The 20600-nt window shown below is 50.7% G+C and overlaps 8 protein-coding genes across 8 annotated transcripts in view; 4 read left to right on the top strand and 4 right to left on the bottom strand.

Moving 5' to 3' along the window:
* The first annotated feature begins 844 nt into the window (after positions 1 to 844).
* On the top strand, positions 845 to 2509 carry GUITHDRAFT_165213 (hypothetical protein). Its single transcript, XM_005825376.1, has 4 exons — positions 845 to 924; positions 1141 to 2094; positions 2262 to 2354; positions 2399 to 2509. The coding sequence occupies exons 2-4, from the start codon at positions 1243 to 1245 to the stop codon at positions 2423 to 2425; spliced, it is 972 nt and encodes a 323-aa protein (XP_005825433.1). The 5' UTR covers positions 845 to 924; positions 1141 to 1242; the 3' UTR covers positions 2426 to 2509.
* On the bottom strand, positions 2478 to 5452 carry GUITHDRAFT_165214 (hypothetical protein; the record flags this gene model as incomplete). Its single annotated transcript, XM_005825377.1, has 17 exons — positions 2478 to 2608; positions 2660 to 2731; positions 3003 to 3188; positions 3235 to 3282; positions 3330 to 3385; positions 3429 to 3514; positions 3562 to 3643; positions 3755 to 3827; positions 3881 to 3914; positions 4049 to 4101; positions 4317 to 4370; positions 4423 to 4464; positions 4515 to 4573; positions 4625 to 4662; positions 4842 to 4899; positions 4951 to 5005; positions 5063 to 5452. 17 exons carry the CDS (start codon positions 5450 to 5452, stop codon positions 2549 to 2551), a joined length of 1446 nt encoding a protein of 481 aa, XP_005825434.1. The 3' UTR covers positions 2478 to 2548.
* Positions 5453 to 6988: 1536 nt separating this feature from the next.
* On the bottom strand, positions 6989 to 7420 carry GUITHDRAFT_115421 (hypothetical protein; the record flags this gene model as incomplete). Its single annotated transcript, XM_005825378.1, has 1 exon — positions 6989 to 7420. The coding sequence occupies one exon, from the start codon at positions 7418 to 7420 to the stop codon at positions 6989 to 6991; it is 432 nt and encodes a 143-aa protein (XP_005825435.1).
* A 3366-nt stretch (positions 7421 to 10786) lies between these two features.
* On the top strand, positions 10787 to 11443 carry GUITHDRAFT_115422 (hypothetical protein; the record flags this gene model as incomplete). Its single annotated transcript, XM_005825379.1, has 1 exon — positions 10787 to 11443. The coding sequence occupies one exon, from the start codon at positions 10787 to 10789 to the stop codon at positions 11441 to 11443; it is 657 nt and encodes a 218-aa protein (XP_005825436.1).
* Positions 11444 to 13422: 1979 nt separating this feature from the next.
* On the bottom strand, positions 13423 to 13884 carry GUITHDRAFT_48511 (hypothetical protein; the record flags this gene model as incomplete). Its single annotated transcript, XM_005825380.1, has 5 exons — positions 13423 to 13488; positions 13546 to 13567; positions 13628 to 13692; positions 13744 to 13806; positions 13852 to 13884. Coding segments are annotated over 5 exons (249 nt in total), but the record flags the coding sequence as incomplete, so codon positions are not given.
* A 2753-nt stretch (positions 13885 to 16637) lies between these two features.
* GUITHDRAFT_115424 (hypothetical protein) lies at positions 16638 to 17471 on the top strand (the record flags this gene model as incomplete). The annotated part of the gene is made up of 1 exon (XM_005825381.1): positions 16638 to 17471. The coding sequence occupies one exon, from the start codon at positions 16638 to 16640 to the stop codon at positions 17469 to 17471; it is 834 nt and encodes a 277-aa protein (XP_005825438.1).
* Positions 17472 to 17911: 440 nt separating this feature from the next.
* On the top strand, positions 17912 to 19485 carry GUITHDRAFT_115425 (hypothetical protein; the record flags this gene model as incomplete). The annotated part of the gene is made up of 10 exons (XM_005825382.1): positions 17912 to 18070; positions 18136 to 18305; positions 18528 to 18581; positions 18627 to 18717; positions 18846 to 18923; positions 18967 to 19005; positions 19054 to 19109; positions 19222 to 19298; positions 19349 to 19389; positions 19438 to 19485. 10 exons carry the CDS (start codon positions 17912 to 17914, stop codon positions 19483 to 19485), a joined length of 813 nt encoding a protein of 270 aa, XP_005825439.1.
* Positions 19486 to 19876: 391 nt separating this feature from the next.
* Positions 19877 to 20600, bottom strand: part of GUITHDRAFT_144236 (hypothetical protein) — a gene marked incomplete at both ends in the record, with an annotated part of 2526 nt that continues 1802 nt past the window's right edge. Inside the window, 3 exons of the mRNA XM_005825383.1 lie at positions 19877 to 19972; positions 20029 to 20138; positions 20190 to 20311. Of these exons, the coding sequence (XP_005825440.1) occupies positions 19877 to 19972; positions 20029 to 20138; positions 20190 to 20311 (328 nt within the window). The remainder of the gene's footprint in view (positions 19973 to 20028; positions 20139 to 20189; positions 20312 to 20600) is intronic.

Genomic DNA, 20600 nt, shown 5'->3' on the forward strand with positions numbered 1-20600 from the left:
TCTATGTTATCCACTCTTCTTATCATCCTTTCCACTTTCTCTCTCTACGTTCTGCCATCTCTGTTCTTTCACCGGCCCCCCCGGCCCCCCCCCCCACCCCACCCAACCCTCTCTCCCCATCCTCGCGCCGTACCTCGGATCCCCCGGCATGTCTGCCTGCGTGCCTCAACCCTACCCGTTGGAACCACAATGGACCCCCACCCCTAAAAGTTTTTCACCCTACCCTACAAAATAGAACATTTTTAGCTCATGATGACCCCTTCTTGATTACATACCCCACCATGTCATATCGACATGTCATACCCCACCCTTCCTATTCGTACTCACTGCGGCCTGCTCTGCCTGGAGGCTGACCTGGTAGGGATTAAAAGTACCGGTACGTTTTAGAGGATAAAAGTCTATTCATGGTGGGTACTAAGTTCGATGTAGGGGTGGAGTGTAACGTTAGAAGAAAAGACGGTAGGGTACAACGACTAGGGGTGTAATTGAAGGTCAAACATAGGGTACTTGTCAGAGGGGTAAGCTATCAGGGGTGGGGTAGGGGGTGAAGCGAGATGGTGCGAAGGGACAGTTGTTGTAGCCCTACACTCATGGTGGAAGGCGAAGAGTTGGACGAGCGGGGCGAGGAAGTGAATGCAGAGGAACCAAGAAGAGATGCGAGCAGAGGACAGGAATGCATGGCATATCACGGTAGATCGGGGTAGATCGGGGCAGATCAGGGTAGATCAGGGTAGATCAGGGTAGATCATGGCAGAGAATTTTTATGTGATCAAAGAGGACTGTCTCGAAGCAACGAGCAGAGTTAGACTTTGAATACTGGGAGCTACCTGACATTGTTCGGCTCAGGCTCTTAATTTGCAGAGAATGTTCTCTGGGCTGGGACAGAAGGAGAGCTTCGTGCTGATCAACTGGAACACGCATCAGGTACTGATTGACTGAAGTGAGGTTGTACAACCATATATCACACAAAGAGGTGGACGTGCAGAATTAGACAAGTGGTGAATGTAAAAGTATCAAATTCAGATAGAGAGCACTTATTGTATCAGGTGTACGAACTGAGTTGAATCCGCAAAAGAATAGCTCGTTGCGTATGAGGAGAGATGAACTGGTTGTATGCCCGGTTGACTGGCATGACTCCAGGTTCTCACGGGCTGCAAGAAGGATATGGAGACCAAGACTTTTGTCTGCAAGAACACGGAGGAGCAAGCTTCTATCGAGTGAAGGATTGCGATTCAATTGAGGATGTTTCATCACAAAGAAAGAATGACGAGGAGAGCTGCATGGCTGATCTGCGGGACAGCCTGTTTGGCCCTCGTGCTGATTGCCGTCTCCTCCAATGGCGCGAGGAAGCGATCCGCTATGTTGTGGGATCGATACCCAGGTCGCAGATTGGGCTTCAAGGGGTATCCTCGCAGACAAGCCTTGACGTACGATCCTTTGGTGGCCGAGTACAACTACCACTATGAGAACAACCCTGAGTCGGATCAGTTTCAACCTCTGGCTTCGTGCCCATGGTGCTTCAGCACAGGACAAGGTCTTCCCTTGCAAGCCCGCAGGCTGAGGAGATCACAGGGCATGCTGAAGCAGCTGGCCAGGGGGAGGACGCAGATGCTAGAGGAGGTTTCTGACTTTCCAGACATCGAGGACGACGAGGAGATAAAGGAGCAGAGAAACTCTGTAAAGAAGCTCTTCAGAGCCTTCGAGCCCGTATCGGAGCAGATGAACAAGCTCTCAGAAGCTGAGAAGAAGGACTACGCAAACTTCTACCGCGCCTACTCCGCCTACCAACTTCCTCATCCCCTCTCCGTGGACGGGCCATGGCAACCGGAGATTGAGTCGCTAGGAGACGACCTACCTCCCTACCTCTACCCCTACAGTGAGGCCTACTACCCCAACGGGGGTACCACGAAGCCCACGGTCACCATCAACGCCAACGGAGCGTTCAGCAGCAATTCCTTCCATGTCACTGGCCCACAGAGTATCAACGTGCAGATCGGAGGAGGAGGAGGAGGGGAGGAGAAGGATTCAAGCTACATCTACCCTGACGGCAAGCATGCGGTTGAGACCTCGTCCCCGAAGACTGTAGCGAAGCAGGTGAGGGGGGAAGGAGAGGGGAGGAGCAGGAGCGGGAGAGAGTTGGGAGGAAGTCAGACGAAAAGATAGCGCTAGAGGGCAGAGGGGAGGAGCTCGAGAATGGAGGAGATGGCAGAGGGGAGGAGCGAGAGACTGGAGGAGCACGCGTGACGTTGGTTTTGCTGCAGGTGGTTGGACGGCCTGTGGTCGATGGTTATGAAGGAGGCGAAGAGGTGAAGGCGACTTGCGATCCGGAAAACCCGGACTGCGGGTTTTGGCAGGTAGAGGGCAGGAGGAGGAGGGTTCATTGTTGAGGCTATTGCAGGACGTGTACGACGATGCGTACTACTGATCTTACCAAATATATCCCTTAACGTTGTTTGTACACACGGATAGATTCTTGTCAATGCTTTGTCACTTTATAAACTGAAATTAGAAAGACACGTGAAAGTGTAACCTCACGATCTTCACAGGTTTATCTTATCTTGTTGTTATCTTGATGCAAACTCGCCAGCTCAAGTCTGACAAACGATCCCTGCTCCATGTGTCACTCTTCCTCTCAGTCAGTCCTCGTGCTGGGTATCACCTGGGGCCCGATGATGAGGGAGACGATATTCTTGACGTCCCATCCGTTGACTTCTGTCCCGTCGACTGAAATCTGACAAGAGAAATTAACCCCACCCTCCTTTTCCCTCCGCCTCCAGTCCATCATACCCCATCCTCCTCCCCTTCCTTATCCCAGCACCTCCCAATGATGTTGACCTCCATTTGATTCTAACTGCCCCTGCTGCCATCTACTCCCCTTCCTCCGTGGTCGAAATTCCAACAGGTTTCTCCCTCCCTCCCTTCTTCCCCTCCCTTCTTCCCCTCCCTCCCTTTCCTTCCTTTCTCTCCCTCCTTCCTCCCTCCCTTCTCTTCCTCCTCCTCACCAGCTGGTCTCCTCGCCGTATCTGTCCTGACGACTTTGCCGGGCCATTGGGTGCCATGCCGGTGATGAACACGTCGCCCTTGGCGGTCATGCCGAAGGAGATGCCGATGCCGACCGGGTCCTCAGGGGAGAGCTGCTGGCCGGGGATGGGCTGCCGCTGGATGATGACGAGCTTCTGCGTCCGCTTCTGCTGCATATCACGACAGAGCCCTCAGCAGCGCCTGCTCCTTCACCTTCATGGCTGGAGATTTACTGGCAGTGTCTGGTTGTGCCTGAGGAGTCTGCATGAGAGCGTCACACGAGGAGGAGAAGAGCAGTCGCTGGTTGCCTGCATGTCCAGGAGGCGAGGGCTCATGTATATCCTCTTCTCCTTGCTGTTGCCCTCTGCGATGGTGTCAGCAGAGCTACCCATGCCGGCTCCTCCTACCTCTAGGCGCGCTGTCAAGTCCGATGCTCCATCGCGGCTGAGGGTCTCCTCGCTCTTGCGGCTCCTTGAGCTGCTCTGATGAGGGCCTGAAGAACCTTCAGCGTCCTCCCCCCAGCTCGCCATGTGGCGTCACCTCCCCTGCGCCAGGAGCAGCGAAGACTCGCGGGTAGCGCGATGACGATCAGTCTCTGTGTTGAACTGCAGCAGATGCTTGCCTGAGCAAGAAGCTCTTCAGCCCTCCCCTCCCCTCCCCTCCCCTCCTCTGCTCTTCCACCCTCCCACCCTTCACCCTCCCTCCCTGCCCCGCATGCATCAGCGCCATCTACCGTCATTCAAGATCACGTCTGCGCTCACAAACGTCTTGGGCGACAGAACCTGAACCTTGCTGGGGCTCTTGCTCTGGAGCCACAGGACAGCTGTCAAGCTTCTCAACCATCATGTTCTCAGCTCACCTTCAACCCCTCCGGCAGCGTCATGTCATGGCCCCTGTCACAACCTCGTCATGCTCATATCAACAACACTGTGGCTCTTGCCTCGAAGAAGGATGCGAGTCTTGTGAAGAGGGTTTCCTGGGGCTGACAGCAAGGTCACTCGCTGCAGGGGCCATCAGAGCTCCTGACGTGCTCTCGATCGCCAGGAACTTGGTGTCAGGCGGCGATCGGATATCGAGGATCTGTGTGAGCGTTAGAGGAGAGGCAGCAAGGGGTGGGTTGGGAGACACATTTGGCTCTAAGGGGTGTAATTGTAATGAGCTGTCCTTGGAAGCTCCATGGTACGATGACTTGTCGACTGTGAGAGGTTTCTCCTGCTCCTGCAGTTTTTGCCGCAGAGCATTGATCTGGTGTAGGGGTTTCAAGGGATGGGAGATCGTTGCTGCCCAGCTCATACCTCGTCTTCATGCCTCTTCTCTTGATTTTTCAGCTCCATCCGCATAATCTTCAGCTGCAGCAGCGAGTCAAAGTCCCGCAAACTTCCAGGCGATTGGTTCTAGCACCTCGTTCTGAAGAGACTCGATCTTCTCGCTCATCTCGAGCACCTGCCATCACGATCAGACACTAATTTCCCAGCTCCTCTTTTTGCGCCTACAATGTCATCGCGCTTGTCAACGTCATATCTTGACACAGTGCTGATGGACGACCTCGGTCCTAGCGCTGCCACGTCACGACGCGAGCAATTGAGTTCACCTGTCTACTCACCCCCTGCCTCCGATGCCAACGAGTTTGTGGGAGATTGCCTGAGAGGAGAGAGTGAGAGGAGAAGAGAGTTAGAGGACAGGAGGATGAGTTAAGATGAAGGGTAAAAGAGCCCGTGAGGTGGGAAGGAGAGGAGAGGAGAGGGGAGGAGAGAGGAGGGGAGGAGAGGAGAGAGAAGGGGAGGGGAGGGGAGGGGAGGAGAGAGGAGGGATGCACGTACTTGTTGTTGAAGCTCAGGCGCTGACTCTGACTCGTCGGAGGAAGCCTCTCCTCAACGTCTGATAAAATCTCAATGATCTAACAAGATAGTCAAGCGCGTGCAGTCTAACTCGGCATCGAAAGTGAGTGACGAGCTTTCACTGAGTACACCTCATTCTGTATCGACTTCTCCTTGCGCAACGTCAGACACAGTCAATGTAAGCCAGCACATCTCAGACTCACTCTGTAGACATCTCCATGCAACGAGGGGGAGGGGCTCCTGTATCCTCTCCTCGACAAGGATCTTGGATCTGCATTGGCATCCTCGTTCTCCTGCCCGGGCCAGCAGTTCCAGAAGTTCTTGTTTCTGACATCGTCCACGGATGGTGGTGCCAGGGACGAGGGTCGAATGGAGCTATGTTTCTTGGTGTTTGTTCCGAGGAACGAGTTTCTGTCTGAAGAGAACTGCCTCGACAACTCAGGATCAAAGTTCTCTTGTCCGAATATCTTGCGCTGAGGTGTTTCAATGGTGGAGATGGTAGATGCGATGCTTGCATGATTCTGTATCCCCGAGGATGAATTTCCACTCAGAGTGTCTAGTCTCAAACAAGGAATTCCATCCTGACTCGACATGTCTACCGTAAAGCGCTGCTCCACAAGTCAGCTCGAAACAAACGATGGAGGGAGGGTTATCTCGGGTGCTTCACGGGTTAGAATGTCTTGAACGTCTCATGCTTTCATCTATCCATTCAGCCACAACCTAATCATCCTCCAGGTCTTTCTGTTGCTTTTGATCTCCTTTCTGCTTACTGAGTTTCCTTCTCCTGCCTGCTTACTGAGTTTCCATTTCACCGCTCTGCTTTGCATCCCGGCGTGTGAGGCTATCCTCGACCTATCCCCAGCCTTACCTCCCCTGTTTCCACCACTTCCTTTCATGCACTTCTCCTTAACACCGATGCTCTGCTCTGCTCTGCTCTGCTCTGCTCTGCTCTGCTCTACTCTGCTCTGCTCTGCTCTGCTCTGCTCTGCTCTGCTCTGCTCTGCCAGGCTGCTCTGCTCTCCCCCCCGGACTAGCATGCGACCGTCGTGCCGCCGAGTTCACTTGCGCTCCGGCATCCGGAGGCCTTCTCTGTCAAACTACCGTTTGGAGCCAAACCATCCGTACTCCAGGGGTAGGTTCGATGGTCAAACACGGGGTACTCCAGCGACTTCATAATACTACCGGTTCTCGGACCTTCGCAATGCCCTAGAACCGTGGGGTACCGTACCGCCGCCGGATAGGCCCACGGTCCGACTTAACAGGTTGTGAGCCTCGCCTCATGACCCGGGCCCCGGTTACTAAGGCTGCGCCCACGGTCACCGGGCCCCGGGCCCGGCCCGGCGGGGCCCGGGGCCCGGGTACGGTCCGATCGGGCCCGGTCGCTCAGGTTGCCGGGGTCGGCCCCGGTGAGTCTGATCAGTGAAATGAAACTTGCGACTTCAGGGCGACATGCTCCCAGCGGCTCAGACCCGCCTGCCCGTATCCGTCCCCCTCACTTTGATGTTCCCGTAGATGAAGTTGATACAGTGGAAGATAGAGAGTGAAATCAAAATCTTGATGCCTGCTTACAATTGATTGCATGATGTCTTCCGAGAGATTTTCTGTGTCCCTGATTCTACTAGCCCTCCCTTGTTCACTGTGCGATTTGATCATGATGCGAGAAGAGCGCACAGATCTCTAAGTTGAGGACGAGAACAGACGCTCTTGCTGGGTAGTTCGAGGCGAAATTCATGCCTGGTAACTACTAGCAGAAGTAGAGAAAGAGTACAAGTTGGTGGTTCTTCGAGTGAATAGATTTAGAGACTAGAGTACGTAGAAAGGGACTAGAATATGAGTAAGCCGAATAAACGCGTATGCAATGATTCAGTGGAGAAATGAATCATATGATTTTCAAATATCAAATGTTTTGTCATGTCCATCGTATACAGGTAGGATCGTCACTAGCTGATGATACATGTGAACTGGAATCATTGGAGTACCACTGCGCAACGTTATCCACATTGCCTTGCTCGGGAGTAGATATCCTATCCCTCATATCCCCTGTATACAAAACATCTCAGTCAAGGCGACTCTTTGTAAAGGACAGCAAAAGAAAGTTTGAGAAATATCATCAACTGTAAGTTTCAAAATCACAAATAAGCATACATACCCTGCATTGTCTCGTAGAAAGGTTGTACTTGTTGTACGTGTTGATGACTTCCAGGCATGCACATCATTGGAGCAGGAAAGGGTCCCACTACGTCGTTGAAAGGAAGCTGCACGTGGTTTTGAGGCACAGGATCGACCAGATTTGGAGGAATGATCTGTTCATTGAACCCACCCATGTCTGCGAGCTCGTATCTCGGAGAGGAAGAGGAGGACGCTTGAAACTGGAACATGGGTCTGTTGCTGGCTGCTTGTGGGTATACTCCCATCTCCTCCCCGGCAAAGTGCAGCTGCGGTTGTACCATCGTCGCAATGGGAACATCCCTCAACCCGCTTTGTGTATGAAGAGCGTTGTCATTATTGCTGCTTTCTTCGCACTCATTTTCGCCCTTTTCTTTCTGATAAGGCCACTTCATGATCCCTAGCTTTCTGCAAGCATTCTTCAACGCTGTCACTGACAACCCCTAAAACATGAGCGAGTAAGCCTCGTTGAACAACGATATTGGATTCAATACCAGGTGGTTGGCAGCATCTGCTTGCTTCATATGAAACAAGCTTGAGATGTCACTTTCTGAGAGAAACAACGGGTTGGATCTTGTGGATTGTCCTGTTTTCTTCCGGGGAAAAACTTGAACTCGAGGATACATAGTTACGGTGACGATTTTGGATAATGGTGCCTTTATCCAATCGTTCAATTTCCTCCTACAGACTCGAAGCACAATCTGAACACAAAAGGGTGAAAACAGAAAAACAAAAATTCCTCGGGATGCATGGGCGTTTTTCCATGAAAGAAAGCAGAATACAGTAGAGAAAACTTGATGTGATTACATAAACCAAACATATTGTTATGAAGGGGCGAAATGTCAAGAAAAATCAGTTTGCTCACGCAATGGAAGAGAATTCCAAAGGAAAGAAATCAACAAACAAAAACATTCAAACCAAAAAACTTGTTAGGTAGACAAAAACGATGACAATCATTGAGACGCACAGAATCACAACAAGTTCAGGTTCCTCAAACTCCCAGGTAACACATGAGCAAAAAGGGTCAGGTATGACATTTTGGTTAAGGAAGATAATACAAACAAAGCAATCTAGAATGAAAGTGCGCAAAACATTTTAAACTGGGGCAACAAGTGAAGAAATCGACAAATCACATTTGTCAAGTAGAAATTATGTCAATCAGAGGCAAGAACGCTGAACTTACACAAATGCAGAGGAAGGAGTTAATGTTCAAGAACAATGCACTAGATTGACTGTGAGTGTGAGAATGAGGTCGAAGGCAGGAAGGAACAAAACATTTCCTCTCCTCGAGATCCTGCGACTCCTTGCTGTCTCGGTGAGGGGGTGCAGCAGGAGCCGCCTGGTGGAGGGGGGGGCTGGGTCCGTAGATATCCTGAATTACTACACTGTTTGCAATGTATGAAATTGAGTCTTTTCACTATTGCTTTAAAACATTTTGTAGATTGTTATCGTTTGCGATCTCTTCGACTGGCACCCCTACCCCTGAGAGATTCATGTCTCTACTACCACCCCACCCCTTCATTGTCCATGACTCTCGACTTTACCCCTGTCAACTACCTCGAGGACCCTCCCTTTCATATTCACCTGTGGGAGGGTAGGGTGTGCGAATGTGATGACAGAGGCCCAGAGTCAAATCACCCTTCAGAGGATCTCCCGACAAAATGTGGGGATGGTGGGGGTAGTAGTGGGTACGTTTCCCGACCACAAAAAATAGGATACTTCATGAATTTTCAAAATTCATTTTTCTTTTTGTGAAAGTTTCAAATTTGATAAGTGAAACGTTCAACTTTTTGCTTCCCTTTTCCTGAAATTGTTATTCCGATCTGCTGACGGATGCTTGCGTCTCCTTATAGATATACATTGATAACGAGTCTTTTCAGATCCTGTTTTTGGCTCTGGCCTATATCTGCGTCTGTTCCTATAGAATGCACCGAGAGGAATCCGAAATTATTTGGAATATTCAGATATTTTTTGAGAATATTCATTTTATTTACATGAATGTTTTAATGGCCTCAAATCCGGAAAAGGCTGATGTATAGGGGGGTAGTGTTGACTATGACTATAAAAACCACAACGTTCCGTCAATTGAATCTGTCAAGAATTCAAGCATTCGACCGCCTCCTTCCAGTTCCGATATCCACCTTTTTGTTTAGTCAACGGAAAGCTCCGACTTCCGTGAATCATAGGTGAAGCAAGCCCCCCTCAATGGCTGACCTGAGGCCCGGGGCTGCGGCTCACGGGGGCCACATCGAGCAGGTCACGCAGTGACGGACCGTGAGAGTGGTATCCTGAGACTCGGGATCACTACCACTCCTACTGCTTTTTAACTTAACTTTGAGTAAAGAATTAAAGGGGCCAGAATCGAGCAACCCGTGTCACGGTGTCGGCGGTCGGACTCTGTGACCAGCGGTCCGTCCGGCGGGATCATGTGACTACGGAGTGACTCTCATCTGCGGCCGGGCCGGCCGCCGCACTGCCGCAGTCACGCGGCAATGAGCGGCGTCGCCCGCTGGCAGGCTGATGACAGTGACGCCCGCCGGGCCCGGCCGCCCGGCGGGCCCGCCAGAGCGCCGATCGCCGGACTCGCCGCCCGGAACTCTGAGTCATCGGATCCGACAGCCTGAGTCCCGGATCATCCGCCCGTGGCAGCGGCCCCGGCCGACTCGGACGCCAGGCTCAGCTGTCGCCCGCGGACCCGGCTCAGGCCGGCGGCTCCGAGGCGGCCGCCTCTTGGGCCGGGTGACGGCCCCGGGCCCGGTCAGTGCCAGGCCAGTGCCGCCGCGCCGCGCGGCGGCCAGGCCAGCCCGGCCTGTGAGTCGGCCCCCGTCCGACTGGCGGGGGCCCGGTCCACCCGACCGGCGACTCAGCCGCGGGGCCCCCGTGACTGGGCCCACGGGGTGACCGCCGCCGCCGTGCCCGGAGTACCCGTACGGTACCGGCGCCGGTGCGGCATCATTCCGATCGGACTCCGCGAGTCGCTGAGTCGGACCGTCGCTTCAGGAACGGGTTGAACGGTTGAACCGTCCGATCTACTGCCGTAAGTTGCCAGTGGCGGCCTTCTGAGGCCCCTTGAAGAAGCCGGCGGGGCCTGCGGCACTCAACAGGTGACTAGCCGCGAGCTGAGCCTCCCCAGTGAGTCCGAGTTCCGAGAGGCTACAAAAAGTTTTATTTTAAGATTCAAATTCAAATTCAAATTTTCGACACACCAGCGTTTCCGGGTGGCCAAAAAAAGAATCAAAACTTTGAAACTTGCCATCAATGGGGAAGGGCTTCCAGGGAAAGCATGGCGCGGGAAACGGCTAGTCACTAGTAGTGCGAAGAAGGAGAAGCATGGAAGGGAGAAGGTTTTCCATAGAGCAGACGGTGAGGCTCACGGGGGGGGCTGACTGCTCGTGTCACTCGCTATGTCCGAGCAACCATCGGAGCTCAGATCAACTTAGCGACTTTTAGTGCAAGTTGGCGACAGAGCGCAGCGCTCAGGACGAGAAACTTGCATGATCACTGAGAAGGGATAAGAGGAGGCCAGACCATTCGCGCTTTAGAAGGATTCTTTCCTGTCAGGATTCATGTGCGATGTTACAAAAGGACAACCTTGTTCCAATAGCCCATAGGTTACTCGTTACCTTAGAACTTGTTTACAGAGCATTATGTAGTGCCATGATATGTGATAGTATTGAGACGTATCACCTCAACTTTCTGATCTCGATGAGTCTAATATCTGACTTTCCTTCTGCTAGCGTGCTTTCAAACAGGTGAAACACATGGCAACAAGTAAAAAAACGAATCCAAGCGATGATCTTTTCGATTCCTGGCCCTCCCAATTGTTCTTGAACCTTCTCGATCCCTTTTTTCATTGCAATGATGAGCACGAGATACCCTCGGCTCCCGCTGTGGACTGGAATGCTCATGTCGACGGCATGGTGGGCGATCTGAAGACGCAGGACATGGCGGAAGCCGATCGTTCTACTCCTTCCAAGGAAGAGCAGACATTCGCGAGGGCATGGGAGGACCTCTTCATCGATCATGCTGGGGACGCAGAGTCGCCCAAGGACGTCACAACGTCAACGTGGAGTCTCCTCACTGACAGCTTCGACTGCTGTACGCCAGCAGAGGGCACGCGACTACGGGAGGTGCAGCGGGAGACTGTGATTACATCCAAGAACAAGGAGGATAGTGACATCTCCCAGTACCTCTCCGACGGGTTCGGCAATCTTGCCAACTTCCTGCCCCAGTCTTCTTCCTCTCCTACCCAGCAGTATGGAAGTCTGCGCGTGGAGACAGAGCTGAGGGCGAGCAAGCTGAGAGGAGTGAGGACGAGGCTCCAGTCGATGATGTTGGAGGAGCCGTCGCCCCGGGCGAGAGGCAAGAACTTGGAGGCGATGAAGAAAGCGATGAAGAACTCATGGGCAGGTGAGTGATGAACCATTCTAAGTCCTGCTGTCTGTCTCAACATCTTCATCATTCCTCCCCCTCCCCTCTCCCCCCCACCACCTCCCTCTCTCTCCCCCGCCTTCCCCTCCCTACATGGTAATCTCTACATAACCCCAGCCCCCGTTCATGGCCAAACTGCTGCAAGACTTGTCCTTACTCCGTTGCCCATGTTTCTTCCGAGTTCTCCTAACCATTTTCTTCCCTCCCACTCAACAGATATCGAGAGATTACGCGAGCTCCGTCGATCGAATCATCCTTCCGTCGTCTCTTGACTATTTTATCTCTTCTCTTAGATCAGATTGCAGACTTAAGACACAACCCGAACTTTTCAACACTGCTCGTGCTTCCGTCCTCACAAGTTGCATTCCCTTCTACTGAGCCCTCTTCAGTTCCTCCTATCCCTGCTCCTCGACCGACTACGGCGCCGTCCTCGGTCCTCATACTCTCTTCGTCTGTCTCTGATGATGTCCAGTCAGCTTCAGCAGACAAGTAGAGTTCTGTACCTGTCTCGCGATCGAGATCTCCTCCTCTCCCCACTTCTGTCCCCTCCTCTGTCCCTGTCCCTGTCCCTTTCTCCTCTGTCCCTCTCTTTATCCTTGTCATAGAAGTCCCTGCCCTTGTTCCTGTCTCTTTCTCTGCTCCTGCTCCTTTCCCTTGCTCGGTCTCTGCTCCTGCTCCTCTCTTTCCTCTCCCTGCTCCTGCTCCTCCTCGGCTTCTCCTCCTCTGGTTTGCTCGAGCTTTTGCCATTATCCCTGTTAAAGGCAAGATCAGAGGCAGTCAAGACGAGGAAGAAGAGCCAACGTGTTCTTCTTGTATTCCTGGTCAATGAAGTCCGAGATCTTCCTCTTCGAACCCTCATTCTGAAAGCGCCAAGTTAGCGACCATGGCAACAAATCCACTGACAAGGGGGGATGGGGAGAAATGGGGGGGCTCAAATCAAAGAGGAGCAGGCTGATGGAAGGCTGACTTGACCCCCCACCTCGTCAGATGAAGAATCCGAGCTCTTTGAGTCTGCCATCAGGGCATTAGCGTCTAGAGATGTGTGGAGTGTCGTTTACCGTCTTTGTCATCTTGTCCTTTCTTCATCTCTTTCTTCGCCTACAGGTATCAGGTCAGCGAACATGAAGGGGTTAACAACGGTAAGTTACCTTCTTGAGCTCTTTCTTCTTCTTCTTCTCTTCCTTCTTCTTGGCTTTCTTCTCTATCATCCAAGATCAGCCACATCCAACTTCACTTCTTCGATACGCTGCTGGAAAGATACATCATCATCATCATCATCCTACCTTTCTTTGCTTGTTTCTCTTGCTTGTCAAAGGCACTCTACCAGGTGGTTACAATCAACTTCGACGCATGACTGAATCACTCACGAGAGACTGTGTAAGTTGCTTTTCCCACAGCTCATCCGGGTCAAGTCTCTGATAGCAGCAACGCATCAGAATCGTTCACTGCCAGTGTAACCAGATTCTAGTGTTCGCTCAACCTTGATGTCTGTCGTCGGTTGGCTGACTTTTTTCACAATCGAAGCCCCATACTCATCATTGAAGGTCTGTACAGCATTTAAACCCCATCGCTCTGAACAGTGAGCTGCCATCAACGTTTTACCTTCTGAAGGTGGGGGTAAGATCTTGCAGCAGCCGCCGCCGCCGCTGTGCAAACCATGTCAGCACCGAGTCCAAGTGAAAAAGTCGAGAGTATACCAGCAGTCTCTGTTATGTCTTTTTGCTTCTTGACTTTGGCCTGTTGATGCAAACATGCGATGAGATCGGAGAGATCAGAATCAATTGAGAATCTGGACCTTTTCTTCTGCATCGGCTTGCATGATCTGACATAGCGTGAGTGAGCACGGGAGTAAGATACATCGTCATTCATGCGATTCACCTCGATCTCTTCCTCGGGAGGTTTGTAATGCTTCTTGTGATCGACCTTGAGGCAACGTTACACTTGGGGAAAAATTAAGAATAACGATCACTCGAAGGGTCCTTCCAAGGAGTTTGGATCCGTTGAGATTGTCTACGGCTAAATTCGTGCTCCTCTGCAACACAACACCATTCAACAACATGATATCGGAGTCAGCTAGGTAGATGCACACCTGATCCTCATACGCAAGAAATCTGCGATGAAAGATGGATGGAATGTTAGTCACAAACCAGCCGTGCAAGATGGAGACTCACGCAAAACCATGTGACTTTCCTGTCTTCTTGTCCCGAGGCAAATGAACATCGACAGGTTCACCGTACTTCACAAGTCCGTCAAGTGCATGTACAAGTCATATCTGAAGCAGTTGGACCTGAGAAAAGATGGTGATGACATCTCCTTCAGTCAGCCTATAGTCCAGCCCTCCGACATAGATCTGCCAACTCAAATCAGACCGACCAATTACAAAAGCGCAAAGTACATAGGCGCTGTCTGCATAGTTTGCATGCCATGACCTGGAAGATTCACAGGAGGTCAACCAAACTGCGCAAGACAGCAAGATGCAGCATGCAAGCTTACGCTTTATCTTCGAGCCCACTTTCAATCTGTCAGCAAGCGTTCAGGGAACTTCTTACACCCTCTACAGACGGACCTCCCGCTGGTTGATGCGCTGGAGCTCCTTGACGACATTCATCCTGATCGGTCTATCGCTCCTCCTTGAGCTGAACAGGAAGACAAGTTGTCAACTTCAATGCATCCACCCTGCAGTATGAGTCAAACATTTTAATCCGATGACTAAGCAGGAGCAGAACTCTTTGAAATTTCTTGAGCAATGTTCAAGTATTGCTCACTTTCTGTCCCCGGATACACATTTACACGTTCCTACACCCTCATCATCTACTCCTCTACACCTTTATTCTAACATCCAATGACACTATCATTGCAACACCACCTCTGTCATCACAGCCCTTCACATCAAATGCCTCTTGCCATCTTCCATAACCGAGCTCCTACCCTCCTCCTTCCATGGTGTACAGCTCACTTTCCCTCCTCGATTTCTGACCCTTATCCCCCCCCCCCCCCCACCCCACCCCCCACTTTCAGAGTCTTTGTCCTTCTTCCACGTTCCTCCTCCCTGGCTATTCTTATACGTTTCTCTCCCCATTCCTCAACCTTCTTTATCTATCACAACAAAGGCCTGGAAGGGCTTGAGCCCTCCCCATCCCCCCGATCCCCCTCCTCTTTGATTTCCGGCTGTTCCCTCCCTCCGCTGTTCCCTCCCTCCACTGTTGCCTCCCGCTTCATGTCATCCTCCCTCCCTTCTTTTCCCTCTCTGCTTCTCTCCTCGCCTCCCTCTGGTCCGTTCCCTGCCTCCCTGCCGCCCCCCTTGCCTTCCCTTCTCTCTCATCCAATCGCTTACTCTCTTCTCCTCTCTTTTCTTCTCCTCTCTTCTCTTCTCCTCTCTTCTCCTCTCCTCTCCTCTCCTCTCCTCTCCTCTTGCCAACCGCCCCGCACAAGAAAATCCTGCATGTGGTATGAAGGACTTTGAGTCAGGGGGTGGGTATCCGGTGGGTACTTTCAATTTGGCTAAAGGACGGGGTACTAGCGACACTTTTGTGGGGGTAGTGGGGTTGAGGTAGTGCAGATTTTCAGATTGAGGGGTAGGGTCATGTGGGTCAGATGTGCGAAATCTTTATCAAAATATTGAAAATACATCTGAATTATCAACTTTGGTTTTAAATCTAGAGGATATGAGATGCAGTTTTATACTAAATATTTGACAATGTTTGAAACTATCTATTGGCCTGAAATCGTGATGTAGGGAACTCAAAGTTTCTCAAAAAGGTTTGGAACATTTCAAATATCAATTCAAGTTTTGAAAAATACACAGCGATTGTCATATTGTCCTGAAATCACGAGATCGGCCTCTACTTTCATGCAGGGGCTACAGGGAGCAGGTAGTGAATCTGGAGCAGATGGAGAGCGGGGCGGGGCGGAGAGGAGAGGAGAGGAGAGGAGAGGAGAGGAGAGGAAATATGAGACAAGGATATGAGATGTAAGATGAGGATTGCAGATCTGATGTGGATTGCGGATGCATGAGGTGAGAAAGAATGATAAAGTGGATGATGAAGATTTTCTTGGACATCAAGGCATCGAGCATTCATGTTGTTAGTTGTTGCTGTTAAGTTGATGCTGGCTGAATTATTCAACCTGATGAATCAATTGATGAATGAGATAGAATACATTGTTCATGCAGACAGCGGGGGAAGGAGAGAAGAATGCGATGGACAGGATGAGGGTCGCATTGCGAAGAAGTCGAACAAGGGAATGGAGTACAGACAGAGAAGGTGACAGAGAAGAAGGGAGGACGAAGGGAGGAGGGAACGGTTGAGGGATTAAAGGAGGGATCAAGAAGGATAGAGGGATTGTAGGACTGGAAGGAAGGGTCGAGGACCGTCTGGAAACGTGGGGCGTAACATAAAGGTGCTGAGGGAGTGATCACAAGCATTGGGCCAGTAGGGTTAGACCATGACCTCGGCCATGGAGGGATCAGGATTGGGGTGGTATCGAGTTGCAGAAGACTTTCTCACAAAGAATAAGTTCCATGAAGTGAAGGGGAGGGGAGTGAGGGAGTAGAAGGAATAGATGGAGGAGGAGACTTCGAAGGTGGAGAGGGTGCAACCCAACGTCGCATTCATTATAACCATCTGCTCTTCATGACTTTGATTGATTTGTGACATTTCGAATCAGATGTATTGATAAGGATTGTTATTTAACGATACGGCTCGCGATACGTCAATGACTTCCATATGAAGTTTGGATTCATTTTCTCAACAAATGCTTTCTTCTGTGTTCTCCTCTTCCTGTCTTCTGCATCATCAATGATGCAAAGTGGCAGAAGGTTGTGCATCCCTCGCAAAGGAGGTGTTTGCTGTTGTCTCTACGTTTTCCTCGTTCCTGAACAAGACTCGCAGGATTTCAAAGAGGATTTCACCTTCAGTTGTCCTTTGTGGGTATAACTTCAAGACCAAAGGTGAGTTTCAGGATTTGAAATGGTTGACAAATTGACTCCTGTCTCAGCTGGAGACTGCGTGTTTTGATATCTCCTTCTCTTCACTCGGAGCATCTCTCAATCACTTGACACGTCGGGACGCTCTTACACCTGTCAATTGTCAAGTGGGTCAACGACGACCATCGGCACGCACCTCGCGGTCTTTCCCATCGGTATTCCGCCCGTTTCTAGAGTGTCTGTCTTTCCGCTCGACCATGTTGGGCGCTCAAGACTCGTGGAGACGGAGCCTGTCGATGACATCTACGGACCATGGGAGCGAAGTTTCCTGCAAGAAGAAAGCGGCAAAGAAGGGATCAAAGAATATCCCCCCAGAGCTGTTGAAGGAGATGCGCAAAATGGAGATGATGTTGAAATTCAGGAACGAGGTCGACGTTGATCAGGTTCACAGGGACGTGATGCGACTAGTCGAGCAGGACGAGAGGATCGCTCCTGGTGTAAAGATCAAAATCTACGAGCTCCTTGTGGCCCTGGCTTGCTACAATCACAATGCTGAATCAGCCATTCGGTTCTTGGAGGTCCTGAAAGAACTTTCGATGCCATCAGAATCATCATACGCCTCCGTGATCAGAGTTTGTTGTGAAGACCCTGGGACTGCCAAACATGCCGTGAAACTCCTTGATGATTTTGTCTCTAATAACCCCAATCGCCTCCGGTTGCGGACGGTCCAACCGTTGCTCCTTACATTCTTGCAAAACAGAGACTTCGATAATTTCGTTGATCTCTGGAAGAGTGTGCTGAGCGGCCATCCAGACTTGATCAAGAGTGCGGCGAACAGCAGCATCGAGCCGGTTGAACAGCTATTTGTTGACATCATCTCAGCCTTTAGCGATGTCATTGTCGGGAAGGTTGGGAAGGAGAGGGATCTGCTGATGCTATCATTGGATGAGATCTTGAATGAGATGTCTGAGACGCTCTTGTCTATCAGTGAGAAGTCAGCGTCGTTGCTCAGCTCGCAGGTGTCCCATGACAACTGCAAGGTGGTCAACATGTCGAGCGAAGGAAAGTGCCCACTCAGGTTGTACTTGTAGCCTCCTCCTCCTGTCCCTCTCTTCGTCTTCTCCTATCCAATGTCTCTCTACCTCATCGCCATATGCTCTCACACTGTTGCAAGTGGGAAGAGATTGAAGTTGTTTTCCCTATCATCCACTCAGCGAGGTCTTGTCCTCTGTTCTTCTTCCTTCAAGCTACTTACCTCCCCAACAGCTCTTGTGCGGACTGGACTGGTCGAGCTCGCCTCCAGTCAGGTGAGGAGGAGCTGGGAAGGGAGAAGGGCAGAGAAAGAGGAGGAAGAGGTGATCCCGAAGCAGCGACCTGGCAAGCGACGCAGGCAGAAATCAATAGTGAGGAAAGCGGATTCTCAGAGAGGATGAGAGAGGAGGATACGTACAGAAACAGGAGGTAGCCCGAGAGTGCCAGCACAGAAGGCATAAGGGGCAGGGGCAGGGGCAGGGGCTTGAGCTAGAGGGCGATGATGAACGTTGAACAGGGAAGTCAAGCTCGGGAGTCGATTTTGAATTTCTTGGACTGGATGCGGGAGACATCACAGCAGTTCTCAGTCGTGGTTGATGGGCCCAACGTGGCATACTCGAAGCAGAACTTTGAGACCGGATGTTTTTCATACCATCAGGTGATTGAATGAGCAAAGATTATCCGATTGATTTTGCTGTGTGCTCTCTGAATGCCTCTTGTCAGATCGACATTGTTGTGAACAAGTTGAGGGAGGAGGGAGAGAAAGTTCTTGTCCTCCTCCCCTACAAGTACGTTCAGCCCATCATCCCCAACCACGCGAGGCATCAAGGGCACCTGAACTTCAGCACCGCCCAGCATGTCGTCACTGGAGATGAAATGGAGATCATTGACAGGTTTGCTTCCATCCTTTCCTGACTTGAATGTGTTGAAATTATCACCCCTGTGTGTGATGTCTGCTTATTCATTCCTGCACAACTGTGATTGATGAGATGTGTTCATGACATTTGTTACCAATAATTCAATCAATAATTCAGTCTTTGCTTTGTACATGTTTCCTTGTTGCAACCTCTGATGCAATCTCCTTCTCCTTTTCCTAACACCCTTCCTGTTTTCAGGTGGAACGCTGAAGGGTGTTTGAAGATCAGCCCGCATGGCTCTAACGATGATTGGTACCGCCGGTCGAGATTCGAGTGTGTCTGACTAGAGGGGTCAAGGTACTGGATGCTCTCAACCGTCATTGACGAGGGCGAGACAGTAAGGGTTGTCACCAACGATCAGATGCGAGATCATCGTCTTGCCTTGCTGGTACATGTGTTGTACATGTCTTGTGACTGTCATGTACGTTTCTTGGAGTATATCTTGCGCTTGTATTGCACTTGCTCTGCACCTATCTCGGGAGACCCTTGTTACAAGTAGTGTAATGATTCCTTCAGGATCCCCGGCCCTTCTTGAGATGGAAGACGACGAGGATTATTCGATTTGATTTCTCGCATGCCTGGGAACCTGAGAAGGTGTCAGTTAGATCATATCATTAGCCCTTGTAACGGTCTGTAGATTGCAAACGGAACGAGTGATATACCGCAAGTCACTCTGGTGATGAATGTCTTTGATTGGGTTGTTTGATGCTGACAAGTCTGAAAGATTCAACCACCTGTCATCTCGCCCGAGATTCAAAGATCAAGCGATGAAGAACACATGTAATGATGATGATCATGATCATGATCATGATCATGATCATGATGATGCTGATGCTGATGCTGATGATGGTGGAGATGATGACAATGCTGCTCGTGATTTTGGTGTTTGTAGGATTTGGCATTTTCCCATCAGAACCAAGGTTCAAGAAGACGAGGAGGAAGACGGAGACTGTGAATTCAACCCAACAGGTGCGACAACGCTCAAGTTTCTTGAGCAACTCATTCCTGTCTTCATTCAGAGGCAGCATGTGCAAGTACAACTCTTGTTAGGAAGACGGAGGTGATGGAGGAAATTTCTGTTCCTATGACATCTGATGGAATGACATAGGAGGGGAAATGGCTTTGCCTCAAGTTAGCGTTGAAGATGCATCGATGACTTTGTTTCGATCTAACTTACGAGCACCATTTTCTTGTTTCATCCACATCGCTCAAAGCTCAGGGGGGAAAGAAAGTTGTTTCATTGTAGTCAGGAGCAAAAGTGTAGTCTGTGCTGGATGAATAGTCCTAGTTGCTTTAACAGATCTAGTCGTTGTCTGACAAGTCTTTGACATGACAAGCTCGGAAGTTCGATTCAGCGGCTGGTATCGAAGTTAACTTGTGCATGTGTTGGTTGCCGCTGGGCTAAGAAAACTTGTAAGCTAGAGGATCAATCTTTCTGCTCTCCTCCTCCCACTCCTCCCAGGGGATGATGGTATGATCGTCATGAACTTTCTTGACACGAGGGGGAGCAGGAGCCACAACGTTGTCACTCCTGACAGCAAACACCATCAGACACGTGGGCAAGAAAGAAGTTCAACGTTCCTCGACGAGCTTGCAATCGCGACAACCTTGGGCCTTTGAACGATACTCTTGTTGCTGACAACCTGGAAGAAAGTCTTAGATGTAACTGCTGCAACTCAACAGCCGATCCTGCCTTGACCTGGGCCTTGGGAATTTCTACGGAAGGAGTCTGAAGAAGATGTTTCAGTCTCAACCAGCCATCAACAGCTCCTACCTGCTGCTGCTTCATGGAGTTCCAAGACGACAACCCTGCTCGTCAAGTCATCGCTGGGAAACAACGACATACACACGTCGTCTTACTTGACACCACTGGCGTTCTAGAGTTGCGACTCGCGTCAGACTGAGATCTTGCTTTCTTGGTGTATAAGTCTTGACCAGGTGCTGACTCTAAGATCTTCCGAGCTCTGGCAAGAGCTTCTAGTCTGCGACTTGACGTGAACTACAACTGGCCACCAGGTGGACGATATGAAACCTCTTCTTTCCGAGCTCTGCTGTGCGAGCCTCGCCCATGTGGTGTGCAACCTGATCTCATTGTTGTCATAACATCATCATCATCATCATCATCATCATCATCATCATCATCATCATCATCATCATCATCATCATCATCATCAATCCATGCCTCATCAGATTCCTCCAAACGACAATTGCTTTACCTCTGTCAATCTTCCTATCCTTGCATGGTCTTTACTAGAGTGTGACATCGCAAGG

The sequence above is a fragment of the Guillardia theta genome (genome assembly GCF_000315625.1).
Source record: "Guillardia theta CCMP2712 unplaced genomic scaffold GUITHscaffold_84, whole genome shotgun sequence".
Lineage (NCBI taxonomy): Eukaryota > Cryptophyceae > Pyrenomonadales > Geminigeraceae > Guillardia > Guillardia theta.

Bases quoted from the DNA above. Each gene is read 5' to 3' on its own strand.
- GUITHDRAFT_165213 (XM_005825376.1), top strand. From the start codon at position 1,243: ATGTTTCATCACAAAGAAAGAATGACGAGGAGAGCTGCATGGCTGATC. The intron at 2,095-2,261 runs GTGAGGGGGGAA...GTTTTGCTGCAG, and splicing joins CGAAGACTGTAGCGAAGCAG to GTGGTTGGACGGCCTGTGGT. The intron at 2,355-2,398 runs GTAGAGGGCAGG...AGGCTATTGCAG, and splicing joins CGGACTGCGGGTTTTGGCAG to GACGTGTACGACGATGCGTA.